At 47.9% G+C, this 14,779-nt stretch overlaps 1 protein-coding gene across 2 annotated transcripts in view; it reads left to right on the forward strand.

Annotated features, from left to right (window-relative positions):
- The first annotated feature begins 5,908 nt into the window (after nucleotides 1-5,908).
- GPATCH1 (G-patch domain containing 1) overlaps nucleotides 5,909-14,779 on the forward strand; it is a 33,506-nt gene continuing 24,635 nt past the window's right edge. For both annotated transcript variants that reach the window (XM_040410123.1, XM_040410124.1), the window contains exons 1-5: nucleotides 5,909-6,012; nucleotides 8,426-8,560; nucleotides 8,787-8,872; nucleotides 9,682-9,842; nucleotides 11,781-11,878. In XM_040410123.1, coding sequence (XP_040266057.1) covers nucleotides 5,940-6,012; nucleotides 8,426-8,560; nucleotides 8,787-8,872; nucleotides 9,682-9,842; nucleotides 11,781-11,878 — 553 coding nt within the window. In that variant the 5' untranslated portion in view covers nucleotides 5,909-5,939. The remainder of the gene's footprint in view (nucleotides 6,013-8,425; nucleotides 8,561-8,786; nucleotides 8,873-9,681; nucleotides 9,843-11,780; nucleotides 11,879-14,779) is intronic.

Raw genomic sequence — 14,779 nt, forward strand, 5'->3', positions numbered from 1 at the left:
AACGGATCCGTCTCCATTGACTTGCATTGGAAGTCAGGACGGATCCGTTTGGCTCCGCACGGCCAGGCGGACACCAAAACGACTTTTTTTCATGTCCGTGGATCCTCCAAAAATCAAGGAAGACCCACGGACGAAAAAACGGTCACGGATCACGGACCAACGGAACCCCGTTTTGCGGACCGTGAAAAAATACTGTCGTGTGCATGAGGCCATACTTGTCAGTGAAAATCAGGACATGGCCCTATTGAAGTCTATGGATGCTGAACTGTCTGCAAAAAAACGGATCTGCATTTTTGCGGACAGCATACGGCCTTCTGAATGAGCCCTAAAGGGTTGTCCCAGTGTTTAATACTGATTACCTATCATCAGGGCGGGTGCAAGCCACTAATACTCCTACTTCCTCTGCCAGCCCCCCCTTCACCTTTGTGATTGACAGGGTCAGGTTCCTGAATAGTGATCGAGAGGGAGGGGCTGGCAGAGGAAGCAGGAGCAGCAAGGGTGCACAGAGTGACTTGGGCCCGCCCCTGGTGCACTTAACTTCCCATTTGCAAATGGATTAAAAGTACTTTTTCTCCAGAACAGATCACCACATAAAATGTATCATTGCATTCAGCTGAGCCATCCCTACAAGTGACTGGTTTATCAGGAAATGTCCTGGTGAATAGGATTTATCCCATCATGACAGAAGAGGCAACGATTCAAGGACATATATATTTACTGGTCACTTGGTGGGCAATGCCTATTTATGATTGGCGTTCCCCTTTAAACACAGGCATTTAGGTAGGTAAAGCATTTCCTCTGAAGTCCTGCACCGTTGTTATGTAACCAGCCAGTGGATCCGCCTGTGTGACCGCTCCCAGACTGACCTAGTCATGGAGGTAAATCAGGAAAGGAGGTTTAGTAATAGCAGAGAATGTAGAACAAACAATCAACATTTAGAATTGTTCTGTGGTTACTGGGGTTTTCCAAGATTAGGAAATAGTCTGTTCTTCCAAGAACAGCACCACACCTGTCCATGGGTTGTGTCTGGAATTGCAGCTCGGCTCCAGAGAAGTCAATAGGGCTGAGCTGCAGTACCAGGCACAACCTGTGTGTGGCATCGCACTGCCGACCCTTTATGGAACACGGTCCGTGAGATACCGGACTGGCATCCTGCTCAGTGCAGGAGCGCACGGCGTCATTGGTTGCTATGACGCCATGCACTTTGTGCCGTCGCCGCCGCAGTACAGTAATACACTCATATGATCTATACGAGTATATTACTGTAATGCCGCGGCATAAAGCGCACAGCGTCATAGCAACCAATGACGCTAAGCAGAATGCCAGTCCAGTATCTCATGGACCGTGTTCCACGGACATCTGCATCAGGCTTTAGTAACTGGTATGCTTACCAGATAGGGCGGCCCCTACAGATGCCAGCACTTTTTTTTTTTTTTCTAAAATACCCCTCCGTTCTGCCGCTCTCTGCCCCCCTGCTGTTTTTGGTGCCTGATCCCTTCATTTAGACCATCGGTACAGGGAGGAGGAGACGGCTGTAGCGCTGGCCAATCGCACAGCTCATAGCCTGGGACTCCCAGGCTATGAGCTGTGCGCTACGATTGGCCAGCGCTGCAGCAAGGGACAACCCTAATACAAAAACTCTGCCCCATACAACAGAGTGAGCTGCAGACACCGGAGCCTATACCGGGCGAACGGAGCGGCGCCCAGACATACTAGTAAGTGCAGGAAGACCCCTGGGCGCCGCTCTGCCCACTGATATAGTTAGTTTTGAAAGGTCCTCTTTAAGGGTGCCTGTCAGCAGATCTGTCCCTATTAGTGTTGAGCGAACTTCTGTTTTAAGTTTGGCGTCTAAAGTTCGGCTTCCGGTTAGCGGAGAATCCCGATATGGATTCCGAATTCCGTTGTGGTCCGTGGTAGCAGAATCAATAATTGGCCATTATTGATTCTGCTACCACGGACCACATTGTTATTCGGAATCAATATCGGGATTCTCCGCTAACCGGAAGCCGAACTTTAGACGCCGAACTTAAAACAGAAGTTCGCTCAACACTAGTCCCTATGACACTGGCTGACCTGTTTCATGTGCACTTGGCAACTGAAGGCATCTGTGTTGGTCCCATGTTCATATGTGTCCGCATTGCTGAGAAATATGATGTTTTATTATAGCCTCTAGGAGCAACGGGGGCGTTTCTGCGCCCTTTGCACTTTGATTGACAGGGCCAGGTGTGTTGACGTTTTCACTGCATGGTCCTGTCTATTAAAGTACAGAGGACGCGGCAGTTGCAGAGAGAGCAGATCCTCTAGGTGTAACAGTAACGCCCCCGTTGCTCCTAGAGGCTCATTTGCATATAATAAAACATCATATTTCTCAGCAATGCGGGCACATAGGAAAACGGGACCAACACAGATGGCTTCAGCGGCCAAGCGCACATGGAACAGGTTGGACAGTGTCATAGGGACAGAACTGCTGACAGATGCCCTTTAAGGAGATTTATTAAAGAGGACCTGCTCCCTCTCCTGTCGTGACTGCTGTAGTAACTACTTGCATCCCCCATGTAGCGGTTTGCACTGAAGAACCAGATGCCTGTTACCAGTTTGGGGGGGGGGTTCCCTGTACAATCTGACACTGGAAGTAGTGATTGGATAGTATCAGCCTGTGCAGGGCAACCCCCCCAACTAGTGACATCCATCTGATGGCAATTCATTGATAACTTTTAGCAGGAATAATAGAAGAATAACTCAACACAAAGTCATAAGATTGATCCGGAATTGTTATGATATGGGGAATACAAGCAGTTACTGAAGCAGGGGTGTCAGGGGAGGGGACGGCTCCTCTTTAAAATTTCATTCACTTTGCTTCTACTGTAACACGCTGCCGCATACTTATTAATGTCAGAGGAGATGCCCTTTAAGTAACATTTTCGGAAACTAGATTCATTCGGATGTGGCTGTGACTTTAGAATAAACAGGCCTTGGTCAGTGGAAACCGCTACATGGGGTATTTACTGAAAATGCGTCCGTGCGTTCTTCACTTGGGCGATCCAGATCCTTCTTGCTGCTATTTGATATGGTAGGGCCCACTTATCTTTTTTTTCACATACCTTACTTTTTAACATACTGCTAGACGGGGAACAAATCATTACCTTGCACTATCCGGATTCTTAAGGGACAGCTGAAGTACGTGCGAGGGACAAAGTCGGAGGATCGGCAGTATTTGGCGCTGTCCAGCCCAACCACAGATGTCATAGAACGTTCTAAGCGCAGAGTTATTCTATGGAAATATCTGTATTCATTTATTACAATGTAAAAAGAGTTCTATGTATTGCTTATGAGCTGAATGCACACTACTGGGTATTTTTCCCCTAAACGGCCATAAGGGGGCGTGACCTCTCGGTGGGAAGGATATTCTGACCATAGATATTTATGGTATATCCAAAGCGTGTCTGATCCATACATGTCAGATCAAAATCCCAGATGGAGGAAATCTGCTGATTTACATGAACGCTCCTTTAGGCCACTTTCACGCAAACGCGTTTTCCATCCGCATGCGTGTAGCGAGTGCACAGCATCCGGACTGAACCCTGACCATTCATTTCAGTGGGTCTTTGCGCATGGGAGTTATTTTTAACGCATCATTTCAGCGTTCAGGAAAAACCGCAGCATGTTCTATATCAGGGATCAGCAACCTCCAGCAGTCCAGAAACTACAACTCCCAGGATTCTTCATTCACTTCTGTGGGAGTTAGAAGAACAGCTGAGCATGTCTGCTTGATGGGAGTTGTAGCTTCACAGCAGCGGAAGCGCCTGTTCTATACTGTGTGGTTTTTTTTTCACACAGCTCTGACACCATTGAAGCGAATGAGGCTTGCGTAAAAAAACGGAAAGGCCTCCAGATAAAATGCGTTTTTCACTGATGGTTGCTAGATGTAGATTGTTAGGCCGCGTTTTCACATTCCCGTGTCCGTTTGACGTCTATTTCGAAAAAATCAGTCTGTGTTTCATTCGTGTTTGGTCCGTTTTTTTGCCCTTCATGTGTCATCTGTATTCCACGGACACTGCTCAGCTGAAAATTAATTTCCAAATCGTCTCCTCTCAGTGGTCAGTGAAACACGGACGCAACATGGGTGGCATCCGTGTTGTGTCCACGTTTTTTCATGGGCCCGTAGACTGTAATGGACGTGTTTGGTCCCCATTACGGACCAAGGTAGTGAATGTCTCTGTGATTTTTTTCACTGACTGTCAGTAAAAACAATACTGATTAAAAGCAATGGGTACGCATGCTGTCCACAGAAAGTGCGAAAGCACACATCAGTGAAAAAAATGGAAATGTGAATGAGGCCTTATTCTTCCGTTTATCTTCACGTGCGTGAAAAACGCATGCAATGCGGATACAATCTGGATGGAAAAACGCACACACTAAACGTAGAAGAAACTGTTTGAACTTGTCTGCAAAACCATCGGTCGCCCATTATTGCCTGACAATTACAGAATGCGGGATATCCCCCCCATCTATAATGTCGTTATACCCTAAAATTGTGATGCCCAACTCGTTCTTAATGGGAGTTGTAGTTTTGCCACTGCCCTAACAGGCCACAGTATGTATGGGGTAGTGTGTACTGTGGCATCTGTGTTATGGGGGCGTAGACTGTGTGGCCGTCTCCATGATCCCCACAGTATTGGCAGATCTGTCCTGTGTGGCACGCCAGAAAGGAGCACTCTGCGGGCGAGGGGAAACCCCCCATTATCTGGATAGGTGGGAGTCCTGGAAGTAGGACCTGCACCTATACAACATTTCTGACATATACAGGACTTTTGATGTGGCATAACTGTCTCTGATGGTAATAACCCCCTTAAAGAAGTCTTCTGGGTCCCCGAAATCCACCTTAGCTACATATAACACGTCTGTAGAAGAACATTTCTTGGGAACCTCATCGCATGGCGCTCCTCTTCTGAAAATCCTGCTTCCACTGACGTTGCGTCCATTTTCAGGTTTGCGGCCTGGACTATGTTCTGGACAGGACCAGAACTATTCCTCATCATGGCACATGCGCAGATGAGGTGGATGCAGGAGCCTGCGCATAGTTCTGGTCCTGTCCACAACAGAAGTGACGTCCCGTCCATAGCCAGAAACCCGGTAAAGGACGTGACTTCAGCAGAAGCTGCATTTTCAGAAGAGGAGCCTTACATGGTCGGGTTCCTGAAGGGGTAACTTCAAGATGGTCAGTACATTACAAACTTTCTTCTTCAGGGGTGTTAAGGGTAATTAAGGGGGATTTGTGGGACTTTTTGCTTCCCAGAAAACCTCTTTTGCGGCCCTTGAGATGGGTTCTGGTATATGTGGCCCCCGGACCAGAAAACGTTGATCCTCTCTGCTCTTGAAGAACTCTGGAGGACTTATGACTGTAACTTATGGGGGCACTGTGACTCTGTAGGAACTATGGTGGAGGAATTATGACTGGTGCCTTTGGGTGTACGGTGGCTGACGCGTTTCTGGGCTTAGGTTGGATATTTGGGGGTGACCGGGGCTGGCACCATGGAGGTAATGCATACTGTTATTATGGGGGCACTCTGGCTTCTTCTGGAGACAATGTGGGGGCACTCCAATAGGAGCATATAAAAAACATTGGCGCAGTGGGCAGCCATGTGTAATTTGTGAGGGTATGATATGTTTTATGTGTTTTTTTTTCTTTCAGCTATAACCCCATTGACTTTGTAAATAGCAACGAAACTAAACCAAGTCCACAGCCACAGAGTGCACGGCTTCAGTCAGAGACGCGGGTAATTACCCTGCTGCAGCCTCACAGCCGCCAGCCCTGACTGAAAGCAGCCAGGCCTGGCCCAGCGCCTTGTCGGTTACCATAGGAACGCCCCTCAGCCCTAGGGAGCGAATCACATGGTGGACTTTTGTCCCCGCTCGGTGTCCGTAGTTGTATAGGAAAGATGGCGGCGCACGACAGTGATGGGGAGGAAGATTTTGTCACCTACGGGAAACCTCTGGAGCCGTACGAAGAGGGTGAGGAGGGGGCTGCCGGGGACCCTGCGGATCGGGGACACTTCTGAGATGCACCGGAGCTGGCATTTCGCTGATAACTTGGCTGTAGCCGTATGGTGGGCGAAGCGTTGGTGACAGGGAGGAGGGGAAAGCAAAGTTTTTTGTTTTTTTTTTTTGTTTTTTTGCAATTCTTTATTTATAACACAATATTAACAATAAACAAGAGCCTGAGATGAGTGTCTCCTGCCAGGAGCAGCTGCTGTGCTCTGCGGAGTTATGGGGGATAGTGTATCCCAGGGATCAGCAACTTTTGGCACTCCAGCTGTTTCGAAACTACAATTCCCAGCATGCTCCATTCATTTCTATGAGAGGAGCAGAGCAAGAATGCATGCTGGGAGTTGTAGTTTTACAACTGCTGGAGTGTTAGAGGTTGCCTACCCCTGGTATAACCTGAGCTCTGTCCCAGATCAGGACTATACCGCCAGAACAGCACCATAGTGCCCCCTGCATTGGACGCAAAGCCTGCTCCTAAATATTGAGGTGCCCCCCCTCAATGGTCTGTGCCAGCGGTTGGTGCCCCCACCTGTAGCGTGTGCCAGCGGTTGGTGCCTTCACCTGTAGCGTGTGCCAGCGGTTGGTGCCTTCACCTGTAGCGTGTGCCAGCGGTTGGTGCCTTCACCTGTAGCGTGTGCCAGCGGTTGGCACCCCCACCTGTAGCGTGTGCCAGCGGTTGGCGCCCCCACCTGTAGCGTGTGCCAGCGGTTGGCGCCCCCACCTGTAGCGTGTGCCAGCGGTTGGCGCCCCCACCTGTAGCGTGTGCCAGCGGTTGGCGCCCCCACCTGTAGCGTGTGCCAGCGGTTGGCGCCCCCACCTGTAGCGTGTGCCAGCGGTGGCGCCCCCACCTGTAGCGTGTGTCAGCCGTGGTGCCCCCACCTGTAGCGTGTGCCAACTGTGGTGTCTCAACTGACCTGTGACAGGTGTGGTTCCCTCTCCTGTGGCCTGCATCAGTCATAGTGCCCCTTCCTATGGCCTGCAACATTCATGGTGCCCCTTCTGTGGCCTCCACCAGTCATGGTTCCCTCACCTATGGCCTGTACTATTCATCATGCCTCCTCCTATTATCTGTGCCTGTAGTGGTGCTCCCTCCTGTGGCATGCACCAGTCATGGTGCCCTGTCCTGTGGCCTGCTTCAGTCATGGTTGCCTCTTCTATGGCATGTGCCAGTCATAGTTCCCCTTCCTATGGCCTGTATTATTCGGCTTGCCTCCTCCTATTATCTGTGCCTGTAGTGGAGCCCCTTCCTATGACCTGCACCATTCATGGTGCCCCTTCCTATGACCTGCACCATTCATGGTGCCCCTTCCTATGACCTGCATGGCTTGCTCCTTTCATGGTGTCCCTCCTGTAACCTGTGCCAACCATGTTACCCCTCCTGTAACCATTATCAGCCATAGTACCCTTCCTGTAACCTGTGTTACCCATGGTACTCCTCCTGTAACCTGTGTTACCCATGGTACTCCTCCTGTAACCTGTGTTACCCATGGTACTCCTCCTGTAACCTGTGTTACCCATGGTACTCCTCCTGTAACCTGTGTTACCCATGGTACTCCTCCTGTAACCTGTGTTACCCATGGTACTCCTCCTGTAACCTGTGTTACCCGTGGTACTCCTCCTGTAACCTGTGTTACCCGTGGTACCCCTCCTGTAACCTGTGTTACCCGTGGTACCCCTCCTGTAACCTGTGTTACCCATGGTACTCCTTCTGTAACCTGTGTTACCCATGGTACTCCTCCTGTAACCTGTGTTACCCATGGTACTCCTCCTGTAACCTGTGTTACCCATGGTACTCCTCCTGTAACCTGTGTTACCCGTGGTACCCCTCCTGTAACCTGTGTTACCCGTGGTACCCCTCCTGTAACCTGTGTTACCCGTGGTACTCCTCCTGTAACCTGTGTTACCCGTGGTACTCCTCCTGTAACCTGTGTTACCCATGGTACTCCTCCTGTAACCTGTGTTACCCATGGTACTCCTCCTGTAACCTGTGTTACCCATGGTACTCCTCCTGTAACCTGTGTTACCCGTGGTACCCCCCCTGTAACCTGTGTTAACCGTGGTACCCCTCCTGTAACCTGTGTTAGCCGTGGTACCCCTCCTGTAACCTGTGTTAGCCGTGGTACCCCTCCATCAATAAACATATTCCATGCCCTCAAATACCTCCTTTACCCTTATAACCATTGCAGCAGAGCTACCTAAGCAGTACTAGCCCGAGTGTTCCTTTTGCATGAAAGGTTTGACACCCCATTCAGCTCATTGACGGGCCTGTACCCGTTATTGCACCGCTGCAGCTGTTGTCTACTGTTGTCCCCCCCCCCCATTGATCCGCCTGTGCTGTAATTCTCTCATAACATCTCATGTAATGTGTTGTATTTCTTAGGAGAGCAGCCCAAGAAGCCCATACCTCTCCAGGATCAAACCGTCAAAGATGAGAAAGGCCGCTACAAACGTTTTCATGGCGCCTTCACCGGAGGCTTTTCTGCTGGATACTTTAACACAGTTGGCTCAAAAGAAGGTGAATCGTCGTATCCTATAATGGGCAGAGTCTGAAGACGACTTTCTGAAATGTTTTCTGCTTTAAAGGGGTTGTCCGGCCATAACAACTTATCCCCGTTACACACAGCAGTCAGACCCCCCTGATTCCTGTGGATAGGGAACACGTTCTTATGATGGGACAATCCCTTTAGGTTGTCAGATTGGCATATGCTGCATTGGTAATTGTTTGTTTTCTTGTTTTCTAGGTTGGACGCCATCAACATTTGTATCTTCACGGCAGGGGAGGTCCGAAAAGCAAGTCAATAGGCCGGAGGATTATATGGATGATGAGGTATTAAACGGACACAATGACTTGTTGATTCATAGTGTTGTCCCATTATATCCCCTTTCTGAATGTGGACCCAGGTCCAGCTCCTGGCACCCCCAGAAAACAGCTGATATTGCTGGGGAAGGCTGGAGGCCAGGAACTACAGCAGGTTCTGTAAGAAATGTATAGTATTCAATGGCAGGCATTTCTACATAGTAGCTCTCTGTTGAGGCTCATAGAAGGCGGTTCTGAGAGGGGACCCTTTATGATGTCCATATGCCCTAATATGTCGTATGTAAAGTGGTTTTGATATGACACAGCTACTCTGAGACCACCGATCACAGTTCCCACAGAGATTGCTTTCCCAGGCCTATAAATGGTCTATATGGCTAGCTAGTTATACATCCGTGGGTCCCATATATCAGGCTAAATTCACACAACCGTAAGTGTTTTGCGGTCCCAAAATTGAGGATACGCAAAACACGGATTCGGCCGCGTGTGTTCCACATTTTGCGGACCACATATGGCCGGCGCTACATACCAAATGCCTATTCTTGTCCACGATTACGGAGAAGAATAGGACATGCTCTATATTTTTGCGGTGCCGCGGAACAGAACTACGGATGTATCTTTTGTGACCCCATTGAAACGAACGTGTCGTGTGAATGCAGCCTTAAAGAGAAGGAAGACGGTGGCTGCTTGTGTGCCACCATTGACGTCTCGTAGGCAGAGCATATGTGTATAGTGAAGAACAGATGTCTCCCCAAGTGTAATGAGATCTGCATCGTCTATCTCCTCCCCAAGTCCTTATTAAAATTTTACTTGACTTACAGGATCTCGGTGAGTTTGGGATAGCTCCAAATGAGATCATGACTACGGATGACTTTGCGTCAAAAACTAAAGACCGAATACGGGAAAAAGCCAGAGAGCTTGCATCAGTCACGGCACCAATCCCGGGAGCCACCATACTGGAAGATCTAATAGCGCCAGGAAAGTACGTATAGACCTTTATATCAATTCAACATACGATGCATGTTAATAATCATGTCAGCAAAGGATCCAGCATTATCAGTGTCATACTGGTCTTAAAGGGACTGTCCATAAATTTAAAGGAGATTAACGGTTTTGTGTCTAAAGTGTAATCATTGTAACATTTTGCAGCTTTCTAATGATTTGTGTTTGAATCCCTCACCATTTTTAATAGCTCTGCATGCATGGGAACATTAAAGGGGTTTTCCAGGGTTTGTCGATATAGCAGCGGTGAGCAGGAAGAGAGACAGGAGACGGCACGTCTCTTCATGCAGCTGATCAGCGGGGGTGCTGTGTGTCGGACCCCCCACCGATATCCCGAGGAGAGTTCATCAATATTAAACGCCTGGAAAACCCCTTTAAGCGGAGGGGATGGGGGTATGAAGCAGCTGAGTGCAGAGAGCACTTCACAGTGACATATGCCACTGTATGGCTATATAGTGGCTTACGTCAAAGGCATCCACTCGAAAATCTTTCTAAGGTGTAACAGCAACATTTACATACAGAACCTTCCTAATAGACTTCTGTTATCAGAATCTGTCTTGAGCCTCTCATTTGCTGAATAGCTCAGCTTCATGTATTGGTAACTTTCACTGAGTGATCCGCTGCTTCGTTGGAGACTTTCAATTGCTATGCAAATGAGCAGTAAGTTGCCACGGGGGCGGGCCCAAGCCACTCTGTGTGCACCCATGCTCCTCCTGCTCCCTCTTCCAGCCCCTCCGACACCTTGATTGACAGGGCCAGGTGAGATGACTGTCTAGGGACCAGGCCCTGTCAATCAAGAAGCAACGGCAGGGGCTGACAAAGGAGCAAAAGTGCTCAGAGTGGCTTGGGCCTGTCCTTGCTGCTCTTAACATCTCACATATGGGTTGAAAGTCCCTTTTCTCCAGAATGAAGCAATGAATCGCTAAGTGATAGTATCATTACATTCAGCTGAGCCAGCCCTACACAGCATTGTGGCTGGTTTATCAGCGAGTTTCTGGGTGTTTCATGTCATTAACTTTATGCTGCCCATACTAACTGCAGCATAAAGTAGAGACAGGTGAGTTGATTTCAGCGGTCATTTAAAAGTTAAAAGTAAGTCGTTGCCGAGAACCAACATCACAATCATTGCAGACTGGGCCTGGAAAAGAGTCACGGCCACCTGAGAAGAGTCATGGTTGTTCAAAAATTCCTGCTCTCCGTCCCACCTGCTGATGACTGACAGTCTTCTACCTAGTTTTCTCGCTTTCTTTCTAGGAGAGAACTGCCAATCATCAGCAGATGGGTGAGAGAGCAGGAGATTAGGAATAACCAGGACTCTTCTCAGGTGGATGTGACTCTTCTCAAGGCCTGGGCTGTAATGATTATGATGCTGGTTCTCCGCAGCCACCTACTTTTAGCTCATGAGTGACACAGCGCTGACATCAGCATATCTGTCACTATTTGATGCTGTCCTCAGCGAGGTCAGCATAAAGTTGATGACCGGTTCCCTTTAATGCAATTCTGTGTTAGACAACAGCAAATATACCAATTCTCTAATAAGCCTGTAATCACAATCGCTGTGAAAAAAGAACAAAGGGGCACATGTATTAAGACCGGTGTTTTAGACGCCGATCTTAATAACCCCTATACTTGGCGGTGGATCCGCTGCCGTTGTGAAGAGGCGCCGGCCTCTACATAACTTCGGCGGATCCTCCCTGACTTCTAGCCTCCTAGCTGTCTTACATTGAGACCATTTTCTACACCTAAAACAGGCATAGAAAATTGTAAATTCCCCTTTTTTAGCCCTTACGTAAGCTGGGAGAAGTCGCAGATTGTGGCGCAAAAAGGACATTTGTGCTGCAGTCTGAGCCAGAAATGCGCCTAATTTAGACCGTTCCTTTTTTTGTTATGGTGACCTATGCTGTTCTGTTATTTTCAGGATCACAATGGGAGTGCAACTTTTGCGGCAGATGGGGTGGAAAGAAGGGCAAGGAGTGGGGCCCAGGACAAAGAGGAGAGCTCAGAAGCAAAAACCTGGTAAGCAGAGCGATACTGAAAGCATGAATTTATCCCCTGTTCGCGCCTCCTCCCAAATCGGATAGCTCAGCATGCCGTGCAGTTCTTCCCATCAAAATGATGACTTACATACAGTAGGGTCTATTTGGTTCTGCTGCTGGTCCGGCTCAGTTTTTATTTTTTTTCTGTGCTTCTGCTCCTCTGTCCAAACAGAAAAACAAAAAGCAGGTCCATAAACACAGTGGGGGACATTTACTAGTCAAAATGTGCCATGATTCTGGAGTAATTTGCACCAAATACTGGCCTACATGACGTGCTTCACGTTGTCTTGCACCAGTTTTTGTAATCTCACCCAAGGGCTGTAGCTTAAGATGCTACCATGTGCGCCATTATTTTGGTGCAAAATTCTAGCACAAAGTAAACCAACTTACAGGTGGTATAAACTTGGACTAGACCCCATATGGGGGCACATGCTACGCCTGTACCATGCGGCACATGACCACGCAAAAAGAGAAGGACCATCTCGCTAGTGCCACCATTTAAAAATAATTCTTTCATACACAGTTGGTCAGCTTAAAAGTGGTTAAAAAAAACGGTTATAATTAAAAAAAAATAAAATTTAATGCCCCCCCCCTTCCCCTCTCCATGTGATTTTTGCGAAAGTGTTGAACACATTTCTGCCAGGCCAGCGCTGCGCTCCTCGGTGTAATTAGGTTGCAGGAACTTCCCGGATCTCGTGCCATACATTCGGCATGTAATTACACCAGGGAACATTATCAATAAATCACATGAAGGAGGTACCATAAAAAAAAAAGGCAGATAACCCCTTTAAGGAGAGCCAGTACCCCCTAAGCCATGACCACAAATAAGGATTTTCATGATGGATTTTCCTCTTCCAGTACATCCTTTCCATACGGGGTGTTCATGCGGCACCTCAGAACCAAAGCACATACAAGTCCTCGCACCCGAGGATCCGATATAACCTTTAATTAGGTCCTTTTTTATAACTGGCAACCCCTTTAAGTGTAAAAGGTATGCAGTAAAGTTTTACAGGCAGTTTATGTCATTTTTAGGGTGATTATAAATATATGCACATTGTTACAGAGTTTTATGGGAAAACCTCGGCCATAAAGCTATCGGTAATGTATAATTGTGAGTCTGTAATGCTCCTTTTTATAGATGCATAGGAATTCCTGCTCTGACTCATCGATCGCCTTCAGTCGCAAGTAACATTACAGAGACATAAACCCATCAGAATCAAATCTTAATACTTTCCTGCAGGACATGAGCGATCTGTTTACACAGGGAAAGTAATTCCAGGCCACGCTCTGTCATATCTTTACTTGTGTCTCGCAGAATCTCAGCTGCTTTTATTAACAGGTCTCATGTGACAGGAATGCATCAGGTTCTTCTGTGGTGTAACCTGTTTTTCAGCATGTTTGCAGAAGAAAAAGTGGCTTATAACAATGTGCTTCTATTTATAATGCATCCATCCGGTAATCCAGAATGTCTGATAAAAGTTTCATTAATGTAAAGGCTATGGACACCATTGCACAGATTTTTTTTTTTAAATGTTTTTTATTTGGCTTCCAGCAGCTTTCTAAATAGTCTTCTGCTTCTGCAGTCCTTCACCTAGCTGGTGGTTCTGCTGAATCTGAAATATATCCAATAGAGCTCTGCTCCAGTTTCCGACTCCTCTCTCTGCTGTCACACTCCTCCCCTTCCACACTGCTATGTCCAACCTTGAGGGAAGGGAAGGAGGTTGTATATGGCAGATCAGAAAGTGAGGAGGCTGGAAAGCATCCAAGAAGAGCAGCTCACACAGGCTGTAGATAGGGAGGAAAGCACACCCATAAACGTGAATAACTTAGCTGCGTTTGAGGGCCCACCTGTTACAGCATCCTTTCCTCTTCAGTGAGACTATTCTAGTATCACTGCACTTCCGCTTAATTTCCCAATCTTAATATGATGAGATGCAGGTGTACGCTGGGTAATACAGGTGTCAAGGCAACAACTAAAGGTGACAGGTGCCTTTAAAGGGGTTATCCGACTTAAATAAATCTATTCTAATTGCATTTATTGTAGACCAGTGAAAGATTCTTAAAATTACTTTCATCACCTATCTATCACTGTTTGGCCAGTTCAGTTCAGGGTCATGTTACACCTGACGTCAGTAAGCCTGCTCTGCTGGTGACGTCCCGTTTACAAGCTTCTCTCTGCTTGAGGGAGTGTCCAGGCTCTGTAAACGAGACGTCAGAGCCTCTGGTGCCCTCCCCCCTCCAGCTCTTGTCACTGCCTCGGCTCTGCTATGCGATCTCTTCTCCAGCAGCACAGGGTATGTTTGTCCCTCCTGCATTCACTGGGGCTAGAGGTGTCAGTTTGTAAACGTTCCCCTCTGCATCTGGGGATCGTTATTACAGCCCTGGTCCCCCCCCCCCCCCCCCTCCACTAGTACACATTCAACACCCCTTGGGTAATATAAATAAATAATTGGCCATCATTATGATCATCATCATCATTATTCAGCTATATAAAATCCTTATCTGCCACCAATATATGGATTTATCTAAGCAATATCCATATTGAATATATGTTTGAATAATATAGATATTGCTTAGATACAGATAATGCTAATGATATTTTCACACTAGCGGCAAGACGTATCCGACAGGCTGTTCACCCTGTCGGATCCGCCCTGCCGCTATTTGACAGTGCCGCTGGACGGATCCGTTATTGCAATTCATTTCTAGACGGATCCGCACCTGGATCCGTCTACAAATGCTGTCACTTGTCACACTGATCGGCGGATCCAGCAGGCACGCAGCTCTGACGACGGAGCTGCCTTGCGGATCCGCCGTGCAAAACAACTGAAGGACGGATCCGCCCTTCCGGTCTGCGCATGCGCAGAACATGAAAAATGTG

This window comes from Bufo bufo, chromosome 10 (assembly GCF_905171765.1).
Source record: "Bufo bufo chromosome 10, aBufBuf1.1, whole genome shotgun sequence".
Taxonomy (NCBI): Eukaryota; Metazoa; Chordata; class Amphibia; order Anura; family Bufonidae; genus Bufo; species Bufo bufo.